Source organism: Furipterus horrens, unplaced genomic scaffold (genome assembly GCF_987537825.1).
Source record: "Furipterus horrens unplaced genomic scaffold, mFurHor1.1.pri manual_scaffold_3, whole genome shotgun sequence".
Classification (NCBI taxonomy): Eukaryota; Metazoa; Chordata; class Mammalia; order Chiroptera; family Furipteridae; genus Furipterus; species Furipterus horrens.
Genome location: NW_028327173.1, coordinates 600,094 through 619,943, shown reverse-complemented (window position 1 = coordinate 619,943; position 19,850 = coordinate 600,094). Strand labels below are relative to the sequence as shown.

Here is a 19,850-nt window from a genome sequence, read left to right as displayed (position 1 = left end):
TTGAGCCCTGTCTCCCGGGCCGCGTGCCCACTCAGAGACCAGGGCCAGACCCGCTGGGAGGCGCGCGGCCCCCGGGTGGCTCCTCCACAAGGGCTGTGACCTGTGGGCCTTGACCTTCCGGGCATGGGGGGGGCACAGGGCTCCCCCACACTCAGGACGAGCAGCCCCTCCTGGTGCCTGGGAGGCACACGAGTGCAAACCCCGACGTGACGTCTGCCGCTTGCTTCGCATGGTGCTCACGTGCAGGCGCGGGGCCCTCCCTGCGGACACCCGCTCACCTGCCACGAAGGGACGCACTAGGCGGCCTCTGCGGCCGGCCCGGCGGGAAGTAACGGGAGGGCGGACGCGCCCCTGCAGCCACCGGCGCTGCTGGTCCGCTAACAGACGGTGGCGCGTCCGCACACCCTGCCGCTCGTCGCAGTTCCTGGTATTTTCCTTTCCGTGTTTCCTGGCCGCGGGTGACGGCAGGTAAGTGAAACCGCGGCAATGAACACCGCGGCGCACGGGGCGCGACCGCGGGCCTCGCGTGGCTGCATCTGCTGTCCCTTGAAACCCAAACTCAGCAGCAGCCCCCCGGCTTCGCGGCTCGTGCCGCTGCCTCTCCGCCGGACCCCGCCGGCACGGCCCGGGCCGCGACACTGGGACCAGGCTCCCGGTGCGGTGCGCGGGAAGCCCCATGAGTTCAGGGGTCGGTTACACGCCGCGGAAAGGGGTTGTCGTCACTTCCGCCCGCGGCGGGCCCCGCCCCCAGGCCGCGCGGAGGGGGCGGAGTAAGGGTGGCCACCGCCCCCAACCCCCTCCCCGAGGGAAAGGACCGCCGGGGCCCTCTGCTGGGTGTCCCCGACAGGCACTGCCGCCCCAGGCAGGCCCCTGCCGGCTCCACTTGCTCCCGGCGTCGCGCTCCGCACCTTGAGTGCCGCCCCCCCTGAAGGCCCGACATGGGGTCTAGGCGACCCGGCCAGGCAGGCGCCGCGCCAGCCGCGTGACGAGAGCCCCGCGAGCCACGCCCACGGCCCGCCTCCCAGCCCGGCCAGAGTCCGAGGGCCCCGGTGGGCTCCTCGTGCGCGAAAGCGAGCAGCCGGGCCGCCATCGACACCCGCAGGCCAAGGCCCGGTGCCCCCGATGCGCACGGAGAGCCCCCCCACTGGCTGTCATTCGCGGCCCCTCCGGCCGGTGGGTGGCTGGGTCCCGGGATGCCACAGCCGAGCCTCCCCTTTTCTGCGCGCTCGGGGCGGGGACGTCATCCCGCTGGGGGGCGGGGCCCTGGCGCGCTTTCCGGGTTGATGGCGCCAGCGAGGCCGCGGGGAGGCCTCCCGGGGCCCTAGAAGGCGTCTCGGCGCAGTAGCTGCCGGGCCCTCGTCGGGGACCGATCCCGTGATGCGCCCGGTCTGGGTGGGTGGCCAATCGAAGCGGAAAACGCCGAGTAAAACAAATGACAACGGTGGCCTCTGGTGCGCCCGTGGCTCTGGGGACCAAATCCAGCGCGCTGGCCCGTGCGGACCCCGGCCTTGCCCCGCGCCCCAGGCGGCCCGCCCCAGGGCTCAGGCCCTCCCCGCGGCCCTCCCGTCCCCGGGCTGCTCCCTCGCCGAGAGGCCCTAACCCTGCGGCCGAGCAGGGCTGTCCTTGGTTTTCCATCACGCCCCGTTCCGCCCTTTTTCAAGAACCTTCACCTCGGAGAGCAGCCGTCCCACCTCGAGCCCTCCCGCTTCGCAGGCCGCACCCCAGCCCACGGCCCGGCCCTGGGGCGCTCGTCCGCTGGACGCGAGGCCTCAGCTCCGGATGCGCAGGGCGCGCCTTGCAGTTGGGCGGTGTCAGCCTCCCCTCGATTCCCGCCGCCCAGGCCCGCGGGGGACAGGTGGGGCCGGACAGGGCCGCGGCGGGGGCGGGGCGGCACTAGGGGCCCCGAGGGGCGGGCGCGGCACAGCCTCAGGAGGTCATGGCGGTTTAAACCCCGGCCCCGAGGCGTCCCGGCGCGGGTATGGCCTGGGGCAGGGGCAGCCGCTTCCTCCACTCCCGAGCTCAAGGGGACGATCGCCCACGAATTCGTTGCGTCCGCTGCTTTTCCCGCCCAGGGTTTTAGAAAGCCGAAAGCTACTGATGGCCGGCAGCCTGCCAGGGCTGATCGTGGCGACTGTGGTCCCTAAGTCGGCGGGGTCACTCCAGGGCGGCCCAGTCCTCAGTGGCTGTTCTTTAACTGGGTGTGGGCTTTGTGGGTGTCCGGGTGACCCCCCTCTGCCGGTTCTCTGGAGGCTCCGGACACACTGCTTACTGCACTCTAGAAAACAAAATCCTCCTTCTGAGAGGCAGAGGCATTGTTCCCCGGCCTCGTAAGTGTGTGTGGGTTTTTTCTTTTCTTAATGGGGGTCCTGCACGTCACTAAAAATACTTAAGCTTGCAACTTGCGAGGAACATCAAAGCAGAATGAAACCGTGTCAGACGGCAGGAAAAGGGGCATTAAGAGGGAATAGAAAATTTTTACTTGTAAGAAATCCATTTTCGATATAGATATTAGAACATGGAGAGACGCCAAAAAAAAAAAAATTTTAAGATTGATTCCTCCTCCCCGAGCTGACCATATATAGTTGGTGATTTGTGCATGTTCTGAACCATTTGTACTTTTTAAGTCAGAGCATATTGTACAAAGCCCTTGTAACTCTGCTCTTGATCTATGACAGATGTATTTTTGTTAAAACTTGCAGGGCTACAATGTGTCACAGCGACTGCCTGAGTTGATTATGACTTCCTTACTGGACGCTGGGGCGGCGCCCACTTTCTCGGCCTTGAAAACAAAGCCGTGTGAATATCCTTATATGTACAAGCGCGGGGCTTGCTGCGCTGTTTCTTCGGGATAAATTCCCGGAGGTGGCCTTGCTCAATTACAGGATAAGGAGTCTAGACTTTCAGTACACTGTGTCTAAAATATTTGAACCGACCTCGATTTCTCCCCTGGCCCTTCCAGGACATCTGGAGTTGTTTGTTCTAGAACAGGGATTCTTAACTTTGGGCCGCAGGGCCCTGGAACTTAGGGGTTTGCACAGTTGGACGGGGAAAGTTGGCTGCTTTATTTTCGCTGAGCTGGCGCCAGCTGAACTTTCCTTCTGGGGTCAGTGAGTCAGGATGGTGCTGCGGCTCTGCCTTTGCGGTACAGCCCGGGCCCCGGCCCAGCTGGGCGTGAGCCCCGCCTGCGGGCTTGGCGGAGGCTTGAGCCCGCGGGGGCCGTGTGGTGCCACGAAGCACTTAAGTGTAATGAAGTCACGGGAGTGCTTCTGGCAGCGCTGCGCTCCGGTGGTCCCCGCGTCCTCTCAGTCCTGCAAGTGCGTGTTCTTCTAGGGTGGGTCCAGGCAGGAGACAGCTTAAGGGCAAGCCCTTGGCCCAGCCCAGGCCACTTATTAGCCACCTGCCCCTTGCTGGGCGGAGAAACTTACCATTGGTTGGCTTAGTTCTTGTTGCTTGTGCCATCACCTGGGAGGGGGGAAATTCAGACCTTTATGTCGGGGGGCGGGGGCCGCCCCCTCCGCGCCCCATTGCCCGATGGACTCGGGTGAAGGCAGCTGTTGGGTCTTCACGTCAGTTTTCCTTTGTCAAGGCAGGGCTGTTGCTGACCTTGGGTCTTTTGCAGGACAGGAGTTGTTTCTCATTGAAAGAATCGAATCACATGGGCTATGAAAGAACGGGCCGCGGGCCACGGGCCCCATGAGCTGGCGCAGGGAAGGCAGCTGTGATTCCGGCCAGGACCTCGGTGAGTAAGACGCTCTGGGCGAAGGACCACCCGCAGCCCGGAGCTCCCACTGCTCAGTTCTGCCCTGGACTGAAGCTGCAGGCTGATGACCAGTGCCGTCAGCAGTGATTGCTCTTGGCCAGCCCGCAGCCGCGTTGAGAAGCGTGTGTCCCCAGCTCTCTCTGTGTCCCTGTACACTCACAGTGTCACACTGTGTGAGCACTCTGCCGTTCCTGTTCTCGGCCTCCTGGGCAGACAGCCCGGACCCCCGGCGTGGTGGCAGCAGGTCGCCGCAGTCCAGCGTGCGTCTGCCATGCACCTGTGCAGGGCTTCCTAGGCAGATGTTTGCCTTTTGCCGACCTTGACTATGAAAGAGCCAGTTGTTCTACCAGCAGAATGACTATTTGGGAGGAGCAGGGGAGCCGTAATTCAGGACATGCACGCTGGGGACCCGCGGGTCAGTCTGGGACGATGGAGTGCGGTGCTCTTCACAGAGGGAAGGGGGCTGTTGGGAGGACATTTCATTGGAGGAGAGTGAGAGTTTGGGGTCGTGGTGGCCTCTCATTGGCTGGGTTGTTGCTGGGTGAGGAGAAAAGCCTCCTGTGCTGGGAGGGCTGGTGCCTGTGCTCCGCTTTTAGGGCCATTGGAATGAGGTTTACTCTGGTTCGTTTTCATATTTTCAAGATAATGTTAAATTGTCCCCAAAGCGCTGGTCCCCATCCACACGCCCACTGTGGGAGCTCCTCTCGATCCGGATCTGTCCAGCTGCTCTTGTCTTGTCAGACTTCATTTTTGCCACCGTGGGGGCGGAAAGGGTCATTTCGTGTGGGCACTTCCCATTTCCCTGATCACTCACGAGGTCAAGTGCCTGACGCCAGGACCCCACCTCCTGGTGTTCGCACCCTCTGTGATCCCCTCTGCCTGAGGGTGGGCTGGACCCCAGGACTGGCTTCTACTGCATGCCATGCAGCAAACACGTGGGAGGCCATTTCTGAGAGGAGGTTACAAAGACCCGGCTTCCTCCTTGGGTGTCCCTGATGCCAGGTTGTGTGAGGCCCCGCAGAGAGGCTCCGTCAGGCAAGGGATGGGAGAGGCCTTCCGCCAGCTGCCAACAGGCAGAGTAATAATACCAGCAACCATGCGAGCGGGCTTAGCAACTGATCGTCCAGCCCTCCTCCAGGCTTCAGATGAGACCCCAGCCCCTGCGACCCTGGTGACCCTGAGCCACGCACCCCCAGAAGAGCTGCTCCCCAATTCCTGACCCACAGAAATTGAGATCATAAATGGTTTTTGTTTTAAGCTGCCAAGTACGTTGGCACAGCAGTAGATAGTTAATACATACCCTTTATTTTAGTTTTTATTGATTGATTTTAAAGAGAGAAATATCAATTTGTTGTTCCACTACTTCACGCATTCATTGGCTGATTCTTGTGTCCACCCTGACTGAGGATCAAACCCGCAATCTTGGGGTAACAAGATGACACTCTGACCAGCTGTGCTACCCAGCCAGGGGTACACACCCTTCCTTCCTTCCTTTCCTTTTTTATCCTCACCTGAGGATATATTTATTGATGTTAGAGAGAGAGGAAAGGAAAGAGAGAGAGAGAAAAAAAAGAAGACACCAGTTCCTTGCCTCTCGTGCACCCTGACCGGGGATCGAACCTGCAACCCTTGGTGATAGGACGACACTCCAGCACCTGAGCCCCTGGCCGAGGCCACACACCTTTTGTTGTGCTTATTGGCCGATGGGGAATCCTTCTGTGACAGGTGTTTTTGCCCGTATTTCGTACAGAGCTGTAGGACTTGTTTATGTGTATTCTGGATATTAATCTTTGGTCACATGACACCTCTCTTCTCCCAGGTTGTCCCTTGTCATTTGACTTTGTAATATATTTTGGTGAAACAGAAGGTCTTAATTTAGTGAATGTGGCCTGTTGTGTGTGTGTTTTCTTGTACGGGTGACGCTTTTTGGGTTTGAACGAAGATGCCCCTTTCTTAGCCCAGGACCAGAAGGGCGACCTCTCACACTTGCCCGCATCACACAGTTACACACATTTGCGCTTAGGCAGAGCGCTGCGGCCACCCTTCCCCTCCCGTGTCTCCCACGTGGCCGCGGCGCCTTTCCCAGTGAGTTCGCTGGCAAAGCGGCGCGTTGGCAGTCAGTGCTCTGCAGGGGTCACCGGTTTTCATCCCTGGTCAAGAATCATGAGAGAGGACCCAGTGTCTTTTCCTGGCGTGGGTAACAACTTCGCTCGCGCCAGAGCATGGCCAGGCCTTCCCTCCTCAGTAACCCACTGTGTGGCGCGGAGCCCTGCTGGGACGCTGCCTCTGGGCCCGCATTCTTGTTCTCTCGTCTGTCCGTCTGTCCGCTGTCTGTCTCCGCACCTCTCTGTCGCTCTGTGCCCTCCAGCCCCGCGGAAGAGGCCCAGTTGGGGTCCTGGGGGTGGGGGTTGCCGCAGGGGAAGCGACCCTGCTCTCTCCCCATCGCGCCTCTGCAGCCCCCACTTTGGGATCCATGTGCCTGGGAGAGGTGGCCTTTGAGACTAAACGTCCTGTGATTTCTCAGCTTCTACCTGGTGGTTTCGCACGTGCGGTATAGGGGGGTCACTGTGGTGTTCGGACGCTGTCGGCTTGGCATGGGCCACTCTGTACCGTGGGGGGGCGTGCCCTTCCTCCCCACGGGCCTGTCGCTGCGGCTGTGGGTGGGCCGTCCTTGTTTCCGTCATGGGCTCTCGTTCTCCACGTCACTGCCCACGTGTTTCACGCCGCCCCTGGGCTGTGCAAGAGGACGCTCCCCCACACCTGCTCCTGTGTTCTTTTGACGTGTCCCCGTCATCCTTGGAGCACTTGCTTCTGGGCCCCTGACTCCCCGGCACCAGAGTCAGTCGCTTCTCCGAGGAGGCCAGATCGCTTCTGTGGGGAATGACATTGAGGAGCCAAGGTCAGGGCATGCGCGTGTTCCCTGCTGCTGGAGGGTCATCGCCTCGGGGCCCTCCTAGTAGGCAGAGCTGTGACACAGGTACAGAAATAGGTGTACCGTGCACAGGTGCCCACGTGTGTGTGTAGACAGATGGATAGATAGATAGATACATCTAGATACCTAGATTATACCTCTGTCCCGTCCGTCCGTCCATCCATCCATCTGTCCGTCCGTCCGTCTGTCTGTCCATCCATCCATCCAGTCACCCTCCCACCCCTCTGTCCATCCGTCCACCCTGCTTTCCATCCTTCTATCAAGACCCCTGAGTTCTGATAACTCCATTCAGGCCAACAACCCGGGGTCCGTCCTTTCTGTCCCCACACGGTCCTCCCCCAGAGCGCTCAGAGGGTCTCACTCTGGTGCTCTGCGCAAGGTCTACTTGTTTGCTCAGTCGGGAATTGCGAACCCGTGGCGCAGCGAAAGGGGCCTCTCGCTCAGCACTCAGTGTGTGTCTGGAGATCTTCCTGTCTTCACCCAGAGCGCGTGAGCCCTTAAGTGCTGTGCCCGGAAGTTCCTTGGGTCGGTTCTTTCTCTTCTGCCTTCAGTGGCGCTGTCGTGCGTTGGGTTTGTGGTTTGCGACATGTTTTGGTTTGGGGTCATATATTGTGTTTTAGACATTTTTGTTCCCAGAGGTTTTACTGACTTAACTGTTTTCGTTCGAGTGTCTGGAATGCTGATGGGTTCCAGACGTCATCCCTGTTGAAAAAGCCACATCTGGGCACCGGCCGCCCCTTCACGGACCCGTCCCACCCGTCTGGCGCTGACCTTTGCTCAGTGTGCCTGACGTTGCTGATGGGGGGAGGGGGGTGACACGTCCGTTCCGCTGAGACGCGGCACAATCCCTTTGGGGTTCTGTGGTCTCGTCGTAACGCGTCTCCACGTGGCTTTCTTTCTGTTTGCTGTACTTCGGACGCGCTGCGGTTCCAGAGTCTCACTGCCATCAGTTCTCGGTGTTCTGCCTTCTTTTCTGTCAACAGTCCGGCTTCCCGTCGTTCCCTTCTGGAACTGTGATTCTTGTGATTGCTCCGCACTTTGGTTTTGCCCATTTAATATTGTAATTCCCTCGTCTACGCTGTGTTCCAGATAAGCCCCTCAGATAGTTCTTCAAATGCAAACACTCTTTATTCAGCTCTGTTTTTTCCATTTAACCCATCGATTGAATTTTGTTTTGTTTTTTAATTTAAAACTTTTCGTACTCTTTTTTTGAGAAGTGTTGTCAAATGTTGACCTATGTAGCTTCTTCCCAGCGTCCCCGAATGTAACCTCACCATAACCTGGGCCGGGAAATCAGGGAGGAAATGCTGTGGGCTGATCTGCTGGTTCCCTGTTCGGTTTCTGGTGCCGGTCTCCGGTCCTGTCCCGTCTCCATGGCCCCCTCCAGTCTGGACCTGAGCAAACAGCAGATTCTTGGATTCTTCTGACCTTTCCTCCTGGTGACGTCAGCTCAAGGAGAAGGTGACACCTCTGTCTCGTTTCTGGGGATTTCCGCTATGATTCTTGGTTGGGGGCATCTGCCAGTGTCTCGAGGGTAAAGCTATGCTACGTCCCTGGCTCACCTCAGCAGGTGCGTTTCAGCCATAGATGCCGCACCTGCCCCTTTCGCCCCCGAAGGTTCTGTGACTCATCCGCCCAGCTGTCCCAGCCTGCGTCCTGAAGCTTTGCCCCGTCCCTGGTGATCTGTGATCTTTGAGCCTTGTCCTTTGAGCGTCACCTGTGGGGTGAGGCCCAAAGCTGTCCCAGTCTCTTCTGCCCACCTGCCTCAGGGTGAGGTCCCAGGCCCCTGGGGAGCGGATGGCCCCTGCTTCCCCATGATTGGCTCCCAGGCTCCTTCTGCAGACTCCTCCCCGCTTGCCTCCCGGTCTGGATTCCTGCCTCTGCTCCTCGCCCGCCCGCGGGCACTGGCTGACTGGAAGCCCGAGGCTGCTCAGCTTTGTTCTCTGTCCTTTGCCTGATTCATTCCCCAGAGAAGATTCTTCTGGCCTCCTGCCTAGAGGGCCACAGCCTGGCCAGCTGCGTCATCAGAGCCCAGGGGTCTGCAGGGGCGGCTCAGAGCCTCCTCTTGGCTTCAGACCCCGAGGGTCGGAAGAGGCCACCCTGTTGCAGGGCCCCTCCTCTCCTCTGGCCCTGACCTGGCTGGTCTCTGCTGAAGGAGGTGACCAGCGGGCCACCGGAGGCCTGGCTGCACTTCAGTGTCTTGTCAGGATGGAGCAAGGCAACCCATGTCCACTTCCATTTCTTAAGATGTTCTGAGCCCTCACTGTGACCCTGGAGGCACATGGTCGCAAAACAGAAACCGTGCTGACTTCGGGGCTCCTGTCCCCTCGGCCACCCAGGAGGAGCTGTCACCTCGGCCGTCCGCCCGTCCCTGCCTGGCCCGCCCCTCGGTCGTCACAGAGGCTCGTCCCCAGGCTGGGGGGTTGTTTGTGGAGGGTCGAGTGTTGTGTAAAGGCTGGGGCTGGAAGGCCGGCATCTGTCCTATGCACGTGTGCCACGCGCTGTGTAGCTGTGTACTGTGTCCTCGCCGCGTCCCATCCTGTGACCCCGAGGGGACATGGCTGCAGGCTCTGGTTCCCTCTTTTTCAGGACTTATGATCCTTTTGTTTCTAAATGGTGTGGCGCTTGGGCCCCTCCTCCAGCATCTGAGGTGCCCCAGCCCCCGCCGGCAGGTGTCGCTGAGGTCGCCTGGGCCAAGCACTTGATTTCCTCACCTTTCCTGTTCCCTGTCACTCACAGTGACCCCTGATGGCCACATTGTGACCGTTTTGATCTGGAGTGGCTGTCCTCACCTGGGGCCAGCTGGTGACGTTGGTAGCACGGGGGTGTGTGGGGGCTGCGCCATGGCTCCCCGCTTGGCCACAGAGCTCAGTACCCCGATGCTCAGGCCACACCGCCCATCCCCAGCTTCGGTGTCTTGTCTGTGCCTGGTGTCTGCGCCCTGCCACCAGGTTCGGTTTGGAAGTCAGCGGCAGCCATAGGACACGGTGACAAGTGCCATGACAGGGTCCCTTAAGAGAGTGACCTGGTGCTGTGGGGGCCGGGAACATAGCACTCAGCCTGCTGGGGGGGCGTCTCTAGGGCCTGGGGGCCTGGGGTCACGGGAGGGGAGGCGGGGCCTCTGGACGTTGCCTGAGCAGCACGGCCTGGGGTCGGGGCTGGAGGTTCCAGTTTTGCCAACATGGAGGAGGGTCTGGTGTCCCTGCTGCCTTCCCAGGGCAGTGGCTGGCGCCTGGATCTCAAGGCGAATGCTCCAAAGTCATTTTACATCTGTGATGGGACGTTTCAGGGACGTTAAATGGCATGTGAGTCACGTGTCCACTTTCCTTTCCATGTTAGCCGCGCTCCTGCTCCTCGCCGGTGGCATGCCGACGACAGGGTGCGGTGTCCGTCCTCCCGCCTGAGGTCATCGTGGCCGAGACCCAGACGTGCCCGCTGGGACATCATGTCAGCGTCCGCAAAGCCCCCAACTGCGGCAGCGCCGGCCCCGGGCCCGGGGGAGGCACCCCGCGGAAAGCCGCCCCTCGGCTGGGGCTCTCTGTTCGGCCACCGCAGTGAGAGGGTCATTTTCGCCAAGAGCAACAGCGCCCCCGAGGAGGGTGTCCTTGCCGTCACCATCACGGAGACCACTGTCATCGAGTCGGACCTGGGCGTGTGGGGCTCACGGGCTCTGCTCTACCTCACGCTCTGGTTCTTCCTCAGTTTCTGCACCCTCTTCCTCAACAAGTACATCCTGTCCCTGCTGGAGGGCGAGCCCAGCATGCTGGGTGAGCTGGTGGCACTGACCCGCTGGGCGGATGAGGCCGGCTGCGGGGACGCTGGGCGGGCTGCGGGGAGGCTGGGCCGGCTGCGGGGACGCTGGGCGGGCTGCGGGGACGCTGGGCCGGCTGCGGGGACGCTGGGCCAGCTGCGGGGACACTGGGCCGACTGCGGGGACGCTGGGTGGTCTGTGGGGACTCTGGGCGGGCTGCGGGGACGCTGGGCTGGCTGCGGGGACACTGGGCCGGCTGCGGGGACGCTGGGTGGTCTGTGGGGACTCTGGGCCGGCTGCGGGGACGCTGGGCCGGCTGCGGGGACGCTGGGCGGGCTGCGGGGACGCTGGGCGGGCTGCGGGGACGCTGGGCGGGCTGCAGGGATGCTGGGTGGTCTGTGGGGACTCTGGGCGGGCTGCGGGGACTCTGGGCCGGCTGCGGGGACTCTGGGCCGGCTGCGGGGACGCTGGGCGGGCTGCGGGGACGCTGGGCGGGCTGCGGGGACGCTGGGCCGGCTGCGGGGACGCTGGGCCGGCTGCGGGGACGCTGGGCGGGCTGCGGGGACGCTGGGGGGGCTGCGGGGACGCTGGGCGGGCTGTGGGGACGCTGGGCGGGCTGCAGGGACTCTGGGCCGGCTGCGGGGATGCTGGGCCGACTGCGGGGACGCTGGGTGGTCTGTGGGGACGCTGGGCGGGCTGCAGGAACTCTGGGCGGGCTGCAGGGACTCTGGGCGGGCTGCGGGGACGCTGGGCCGGCTGCGGGGACGCTGGGCCGGCTGCGGGGACTCTGGGCGGGCTGCGGGGACGCTGAGCGGGCTGCGGGGACGCTGGGCGGGCTTCGGGGACGCTGGGCGGGCTGCGGGGACGCTGGGCGGGCTGCGGGGACGCTGGGCGGGCTGCAGGAACTCTGGGCGGGCTGCGGGGACGCTGGGCGGGCTGCGCGGTGAGGCCTGAGCGAGCGTCCCGCTCTGCCGCCCGCTGCCCCAGGTGCTGTGCAGATGTTGTCCACCACGTGCATCGGGTGCTTGAAGATGTTCGTGCCCTGCTGCCTGCACCAGCACAAGGCCCGGCTCTCCTACCCGCCCAATTTCGTCATGACCATGCTGTTCGTGGGCCTCATGAGGTGAGGGGCCTGAGCCGGGCGGCGGGTCTGAGCTCTCCCTACACGTCGTGTAAGGTGCCAGCCCGAGAGTGTGGCTGGTGGCCGACGCCGCGTAGGGGTCCTGGGTGAGTTTTCAGTGCAAACTCGAGCATCTACGTTGTAGGGCAACAGACGCGCCCAGTCTTGTGGGCCTGAACGTCACGTGCGTTTGTCAGCGTTTTTCTGGAGCAGCCACGAAGCTGATTTAACAATTAGTGGGTTGGGTCCTACTCCTTCTTTGGGGGCTGACACTCTGGCCACATGGTCACCTCGGACCCCCAGTACCTGGGAGGGCCGTTTGCTGAACAAAGGGCCGGACGCAGCGCAGCACAGACGCGGGCGGTCAGCTGGGCAGCCCGCCTGGGCTGGGGAGCTGCACGGGGACGGGCCTGTCCTGACGGTACTTTTGGCTCGTTGTCAGGTTTGCGACAGTGGTCTTGGGTCTGGTCAGCCTGAAGAACGTGGCGGTGTCGTTTGCCGAGACGGTGAAGAGCTCTGCTCCCATCTTCACTGTGATCCTGTCGCGGATGATCCTGGGGGAGTACACGGGTGAGTGGTCCTCTGGGTCCCCCACTGCCACCTCCTGCTGCCCCCCCCCCCAGCAGACGGGGCAGTGCCGCCCTGCGTGAGGATGTGACCGTGGTCCCATGAGGTTGACGTGGGGCATCTGTTCCTTTTGGCTGAACCTGAAAGGCTTAGACCCTCATCCGCACTGACTTTCAGAATAAACTAGATGCTGCTTCTGAGATCAAAGCAGAGGTGCCCACGGTGCTGGCACACCTTCCCAGGAGTGTGACCTCGTGCTGCGTGACATTTTCACAGTTCACGTCAGGACGACATGGGAATAAACTCCGCGTGGGGACTTGCGGAGGCTGCTCTGCAACAGACACTGCATTGCACCCCCGCCCCCCACGTTTTCACTTTTTAACAGAATCCCCAGGAGCCCGACTCATCCCTGCCCACGTCGGCCAGTGAGAGCTTGTGGAGCCCAGTGCACACACACCCCCGGCCCAGCAGAGCTCATCGAGGGGGTGGGGGGGCCCACTCCTGCTTCCTTCCAGCACAGAGACAGACACGCGATGGCTCCGAATCAAGGCGAATGTCTGCTGCTCCCCAGGGAGGGAGGGAGCGGTGAGGCCCCGAGGCAGGAGCCTCACCACGCTGGGCAGCCCGGTAACGGCCAGGCCTCTGCCCCGGCCTTACAGGGCTGCTGGTGACCCTCTCGCTCGTCCCCGTCGTGGGGGGCCTGGCGCTGTGCACGGCCGCCGAGGTGAGCTTCAACGTCCTGGGCTTCTCGGCGGCGCTGTCCACCAACGTCATGGACTGGTGAGTCCTGGGCCACTCAGGATCCTGTCCACTGCTGCCTTTTCCAAGAGAGCAGAGCAGTAGGTACCCAGTGAGGTAACTTATTCTCAAAAAACAGCTCCGCCTGGATGTGGCGTGGCCTGGTACTTAGAATGCTCACGTGGGGCTGCGGCTGACCAACCAATGCGGGAAAGCTGGCGGGGCATCCGCTCGAGCCGGGTGGAACGAGGCGCGAGCTCGCGGCCAGGTCCTGCGTGGACGCAGCCGTGTCCGCAAAGCCCCCGCTCACACCACCGAGCTCAGCGCTATGGTCGCCACCAGTCAGACGGCTCAGCTTGAGGTTCTGAGAAATTCAGCTACGAAGAAATAAAACATCTTTAATTCCAGTTCTAACGCTCCGCCTCTGCGTCACCCTCTGCCTCTGTGGCCCCTAAAAGCACAGCCCAGCCACATCCTGCCTCCGTCAAGCACCATGTGCGTGAGCTCGGGGCCTGCTGGGAGCCTCGCAGCCCGAGCTATCCGCCCCACGCCCACCTTCCGCCACCGAGACACACAGGGCCTTTTGCTGAAGTCGACGGGCCTCCTCCAGGGTCTGCTGCCCTGCGGCGCCGGCTCCTGGGCGGCTTGGGAAGGCCCCTCATCTGCGCTGTCAGTGTCTCCGGAATGACCGTCCGGTGTCCGGGTCCGTCGGCGAGTTTCTGTCGGGCGTTGTCCCTGCTTAGGTCCCCACATTGGGACAGAGCAGAGCACCCTGCTGATCTCGAGTCCACGCACGGCCCCTTGGGTTCCCGGGGTCAAGGACACTGGCCAGCTTGCTCTCTGGCCGTGTGTGTGTGTGTCCCACGTTGTCTGTCCCGCTCGGGGTTTGTCCTTGCTCTGCCCCTGGGCCTTTCATGGGCGTCCAGGCCTGTTTCGGTCACTGGCTCCCACATACAGGGCGCCCAGCCCGCGGTGGCTACTGAGGCAGGGCACTCTGGGTTCACAGTGGGGTTTTGTGCTGCACTGCAAGCCAGGACTTTGGGGTCCTCTGACACCTCAGAGCTGGGTAGCCCCAGGCACATCGCGCAGCCTGAGTGCCTCGGTTTACCCACTGTACAAGGGGGGAAGCTTGGTGCTCACCAGGGTGCAGTGGTGCCCAGGAAGCACCCACATGGAGGAGGGAGGCAGACACCTTGTCCATTTCCAGTTTCATGCCAACTCCGGTACTGACAGGTGGCCTCTTCTCTTCTTTATTCCAGTTTGCAGAATGTTTTTTCAAAAAAGCTCCTCAGCGGGGACAAGTACAGGTTCTCGTAAGTATCACAGCGTCCTGGGCCGCGGACGCCTGTTCCACTTCTGCTCAGGCGGCCTCCGATGGTGCCGTGGTGGAACTTGGGAGAAAGGCCCCGTTGGCCGTGCGGGTCGGCTCGGCAGGCAAAGGCTCTCGCCGTCATCTGGCGGCAAACGAGACTAGTCCGGAGGGTGTGGGGGTCGCCGCGCGGGGCGCAGGCTCAGGCACCCACTATGTCCCCACAGGGCCACCGAGCTGCAGTTCTACACGAGTGCCGCGGCCGTGGCCATGCTGGCGCCCGCCTGGATATTCTTCATGGTGAGCCTGGGCGGACGCAGCCTTTGTCCTCGCGCCTGAGAGCAGAGAGAGTCAGTGTCCCAGATGCGGGGAGTGGGGGGGCCCTCAGTGTCCGTGACGTGCCCCCGCGGAGCAGGGACGGGGTGGAGGCCAGGCCCGGCGTGGGTCTCTGAGGCGGGTCCGCACCCACGGAGGCCAGTCTGCAGCTGTGGGAGTTTCCTGAAACTCACGTGAGGGTTTTTAGGCTTATTTGTTTATTTACTTTCTAAAATGTTTTATTTAGCTGTTTGTTTATTTTAGAGAAAGGGGAAGGGGGAGAGGAAGAGGGAAAGGAATCCCGATTTGTTGCCTGTCACGTGCACCCCGTCAGGGCATGGGAACTGCAGCCCAGGCACACGCCCTGACTGGGAATCGAACCCGCAACCTTTCTGTTCGTGGGATGACGCCCGCCCCACTGAGCCACACAGCCAGGGCTGGGCTTACTTATTTTTATTTTAAAATAACATACGCCCACTGCAGAACAGTCAGTGGGGCAGGAGGGCATCACACGAGGGAACGTGTGCCGCCCGGCCCCTCAGCCCCTTGCTGGGCGTCTGCGTGGTTGGAGGTGCGTGCCTGTGTGGCCTTTGATCCCACGGATCCTGTACAGCAAGGTGTACGCACCTGTGCGTTCCTCCTTTACAACAGTGGGACTGGGCGACGCGGTCCCAGCATCACACCTGCGTGTGGCTCCACCCCGACCCGTTGCCGTCTGTGACCACCACTTTCCCTGTTACGGGCATGTGACAGGGACCTTTTTCTGCCCCGTCAGCAGCACATGGTTCCCTGGGGTATGTTGTTGGCATTGGAACAGTTGGTCGAAAGAAATGCAGATCTAAAATTATTTGTATTGTGGTGAGTCACCCATGATGTAAAATTTGTCATTGCCACCCTTGTTAGGTGGCCGTCAGGCATGTCCCCCTGTCCTGCAGCCGCCACCACCGTCCTCTCCAGGACTCCCCGTCTTCCCACACTGCAGCTCTGTCCCCACTGAACACTCCCATCCCACCCCCCGCCCCCGCACACCGGCTGCTCTCTGTCCCTGAGGGCCTGACTCCTCCCGGGACCCCCTGGGAGGCTCGGTCCTTCGGTGTCTGGCTCGTGGCGCTCAGCGTGACGTCCTGCGGGTCCGTCCGCGTCGTAGCGGGTGTCAGAGCTCCCTTCCTGTTCAAGGATGGATAATATTCCAGTGCGTGTGTGGGTGTGACATTTTGGTGACATTTCATGTGTCCACCCAGCCACCCGAGGACACTTGGGTTGCTTCTGTGTTGGGCTTTTGTGAGCAGGGCTGCTGTGGACGTGGGGCGCCTGGAGCGGAGCTGCTGCACTCCGTGGGAGCGTGACGTTTCATTTGTGGGGAGCAACGAGCCTGCTTTCTGTAGCGGCCGCCTGTCCTGCATCCCCACCCGCAGTACTCGGGGTCCCAGCTCCCCCACACCCTCGCCCGCATTGTCTGCTGTGTGTCTCCTTGTTCCTCTGGTGGCACCCATCCTCATGGGCGTGAGGCAGTGCTTCTCTGTGGTCTGCGTTGCGTTTCCCTGCTGACCGGGATATCGAGCATCTTGCCGTGTGCTTACCGGCCACGCGTGTGTGGTTAAAATCTCCACTGACCTTGTTCAGTTGCCACTGTAGAAGGCTGTTTTCAGCGTCTGCTCATTGTCCCAGATGACAGGGCATGGGTGGTGCAGTCCTTCTGAGTGATCATTTGAGGAAGATGGCCACAGAGCACCGTGTCTGTCCCCACACAGGACTTGCCGGTGATTGGGAGGAGCGGTAAGAGCTTCAGTTACTCCCAGGACGTCGTGCTGCTGCTGCTGATGGACGGTGTCCTGTTCCACCTGCAGAGCGTCACCGCCTACGCCCTCATGGGGAGAATCTCCCCTGTGACTTTCAGGTAAGACTGGAGCGTGCGTCTCGGTTACCTGTGGAGGAGGCTTGAAGTCTTATATTTTAATGAGATGTTTGTGGCTGCCAAGTGCTGTGGCAGTGACGTGGGCAGGTGTCATGAGGACCAGGCACGGGTATCGGAGCTGTTTGAAGCACACACGTCAAGCGTGGGGAAGCGATTTTTAGGGAAACCTCCACTGGGAACAAGAATTGTTGGGAGCAGCTGGAGTCTTGCTCTGCCGGTGCGCGCTCGTGCCGTCCCAGGATGCTGGGTCCCCGCCCGGCTCCCTGGGCACAGGGGCTGCTGAGCACATGACCTGTGCTGAGTGTGATGGAGAACCAGCTTCCTAGTTTTATCTGACTCAAAGCCATTTGACCTTGGGGAGCCGCGCGTGAGCATCAGCTCTGGAACCTGGAGGCCCTGGTTAGCTGCTTCTCACTTTTGTACCCGGATGCATTTAATGGAAACACAGTTTTGCTAACAGTCAGAAAGGAACGAGCTGGCGTCCCCAGCAGGCCCAGAAATTCGAGCGGTGACGGTGGCGGCTTTGGCCACGTTGCATTGCTGTGTGCGTCCACGGCCTCTTTCCTTCCACCTTCCGAACCGTCGCTGACGTGAGACAGTCCCCACCACGAAGACAACAGCAGGTCCGGTGGACGCGCGCCGCCCTGGAGCCCCAGCCCCACGGAGCCCCCCCCACCCCCGCAGCAGCCTCGGCTCCCCAGGGCGTGCACGCTGCAGCCACGCTGGGGTGCGCCCGTCCTCCTGCTCATTTGCTCCGAAGGGCGCGTCAGTACAGGAAAGGCGCGCTGTGCTGTGTGACAGGCGCCCCGGGCCCTGCGCGCAGGACGTGGCTGCAGGGCCGTGGAGAACAGGCGTGGCCTCTAAATTCTCCTGAAGCGAGTGGGGGCACTGTCTGTGTCACACATGCTTGTTTTCCATTTGGGGCCACGAGTCATTTTCAAATGTTGCTGAAACTGGGTTTTTCGGTGGTCGTTAGTGACGGTTCAGAAGAAGGCGAGAAGCAGAAGAGCAGTTCTTGCTAAAGAAGCTTTTTTTGGTTTACTCACATCACAAAAGCCATACGTGCTTGTACGGAAAGTGTGGAAAAGGCAGAAAAGCAGAAAACGAAGCTTGAACTCCGTTACGCCCAGACAGGTGCTGGTAACCCCGTGTGATCGGGCGGAGACTCGCGTCCGCTGCGTGTGGGTGCTGCTGGCACTGAGCAGTGTCCCGGCGCTGCCCCGCTCGGGGGCCGGGAAGGGAGCGCGTGTTTGTGGGACGGTGCCTCCCTCCTCGGCGGGTGAGCTGAAGTGATTCGGGTTAACGTGCCATCATGTCTGTCATTTACTTAAAAATATTTCAGTCAAAAAAGGAAGCAAATACGGCCGAGTGGTAGTTATTAAGTCTAGAAAATAGGAAGGCGGCTGCTCGGCCCCCCTTCTCGGTTTGACATTATTCCCGATAAAAAGCGCCGCCACCTGGACGAGAGAGAAGGGACTTAGTGAGCAGCTGCCAGTGCCCCTGCCCCCCGCCCCCGCCCCGGAGCGCCGCTGCCTCCCGCCCTGGACCGGGGCCGCCTCCAGGTGTCCCCCCCTCTGTCTTGCAGCGTCGCCAGCACCGTGAAGCACGCCCTGTCCATCTGGCTCAGCGTGATCGTTTTCGGCAACAAAGTCACCAGCCTGTCGGCCGTGGGCACCGTGCTGGTGACGGCTGGCGTCCTGCTGTACAACAAGGCCAAGCAGCAGCAGCGAGACTCCATGCAGAGCCTCAGCCCGGCTGCCGGCCGCACGCCGGATGACAGCGTGGAGCCCCTCGTCCCCAAGGACCCCAGGCCGCACCACTGAGCTCCGAACCTCAGCAGGTGCCAGGGACCCCGGCCACCACGTGCCCTGTCCTCCCGGATGGCGCGGTCCCCTGCCCTCTGCTGCCTGCCCCCCGCCCCATGGTCAAGCGGGTGGGAAACGGCATGTGCAGCCCCAGCTGCCCCTTTCTGGGGTCTTCCGTCAAAACCAGCGGGACCTTGAAGGGGGACCCCAGACATTGGCTTCCTGCGGGGAGGCCAGAGCCAGCTGCCGCTGAGCCATTGCCACGTAATGTGAAAACTGCCTCCCACTGTCCCCACACTGGGCATGGGAAGGGTGGAGACCTGCCGGCTCCCACTGCAGTTAGGCCTGGCCCAATTCCTCCGTGGGTGACAGCCATGGGGACAACTGTGAAGCCAGAGCTGATCCAGGTGCCAACGTGAGCCGCTCCCTGCTCGGTGTTGGTGGAGTGAACTCATCTGCCCCATGCCAGCCATCGGACCACCCAAGGTGCGTCCCACTCCTCAGCCATCTGGGCAGACCTCCGTGCCAGGGCAGGGGCCGGGGCGCCTGGCAGTGTGGGGAGGAGACACGTGGGGCGCAGAAACAAGGGTTCCCTGCTGCTGAGGGCCGGGGCAGGGCCCCGTCTTCCTGCCCTTGTCCCTGAGGTGTCCTCTCCCCGTCCTGGCGCGGCTAGCACCTGGCGCCGCCCGTGGGAGGGAACGCCCGCCTGCCCGGGGCCCTCGCCTTCAGTGACTCCCACCTGCGCAGCGCTGAGCTCTCCCTGCTCTGCAGGTCCCTGCGGGTACGCCTGTCTTCGTGCAGCTGGTCACTCCTGAAGGGGCGGGGGAGGGTGTGTGGGGTGTTTACGTGACACTGCATTTCAAATGACAGTGTAGCTTCTTCACAAGGACACGCAGGCACAGGGGGGGTTTGGAATGCATCGCGTGTGTCAGGCACCCACACTCTGAACTGCCGCCTGGCTCAGCCTGGCAGCCCCCCCAGAGCAAACAGATGACCACATGGGTGTTTGCGCCCTGAGTTGGGCTGAGACCCGCAGCCTGGTGGAATTTCTGACTGGGACCGTCAGTCACCAGCCGGTCCTGGAGGACCTCTCCTTCACGCCCTTGGGTCGCTGACAACGGGAACCTGAGGCCCTCGCCTCCGACCCGCCTCCCGCCCTGCAGCTCCGGCCCTGGTTTGCTGGTTTCCCTGTTGTCATGTCAACTGGAAAATATGGAAAATGCCTCCTTGGGAGATCAGACCTCTTGGAAACAAAGAGCAATAATTACGTCTCGTTAAGCTCTGCCTACTTGAAAAGTTTGCCATGGTGATAAATTACAATGAGGCCTTTTAAGGAACAAACCACCTTTTCCCGAAGCTGACCGGGGGCCAGAGGACAGACAAGCTCATGTTCCCTGTGAGGATGTTTCTCGTGTGACTTCCCTGGGTTTCTGTTCCCTTCCCCCTCTCCTTTCCCCCAAAGCAAAACTACAGAACTAAGGGGGTTTGAGGGGAGGTGACCGGGGAGGTGGGATGTCGCCTTGACCTGTGGGGACCAGAGTGGAAGCGCTGCCTCCAGGGGCTCCTGCCTCCGTCCCGGGGACCACAGCTCCCTGCCGGCTCTGCCAGCACCACACGGACAGAGCAGTGGCAGGACGT

At 61.7% G+C, this 19,850-nt stretch overlaps 1 protein-coding gene across 5 annotated transcripts; it reads left to right on the top strand.

Annotated features, from left to right (window-relative positions):
• The first annotated feature begins 1,243 nt into the window (after nucleotides 1-1,243).
• Nucleotides 1,244-19,496, top strand: SLC35E2B (solute carrier family 35 member E2B). 5 transcript variants are annotated; one of them, XM_090268459.1, is made up of 10 exons: nucleotides 1,244-1,392; nucleotides 3,620-3,739; nucleotides 10,098-10,459; nucleotides 11,431-11,566; nucleotides 12,006-12,133; nucleotides 12,790-12,910; nucleotides 14,128-14,181; nucleotides 14,405-14,477; nucleotides 16,244-16,389; nucleotides 17,993-19,496. In XM_090268459.1, exons 3-10 carry the CDS (start codon nucleotides 10,138-10,140, stop codon nucleotides 18,228-18,230), a joined length of 1,218 nt encoding a protein of 405 aa, XP_090124585.1. In that variant the 5' UTR covers nucleotides 1,244-1,392; nucleotides 3,620-3,739; nucleotides 10,098-10,137; the 3' UTR covers nucleotides 18,231-19,496. The 5 variants fall into 5 exon arrangements, 4 of the variants coding, with proteins under 4 accessions (XP_090124585.1, XP_090124583.1, XP_090124584.1 ...); XM_090268457.1 differs by having other exon boundaries at nucleotides 10,032-10,459; XM_090268458.1 differs by having other exon boundaries at nucleotides 1,244-1,451; nucleotides 10,032-10,459.
• The last annotated feature ends 354 nt before the right edge of the window (nucleotides 19,497-19,850 follow it).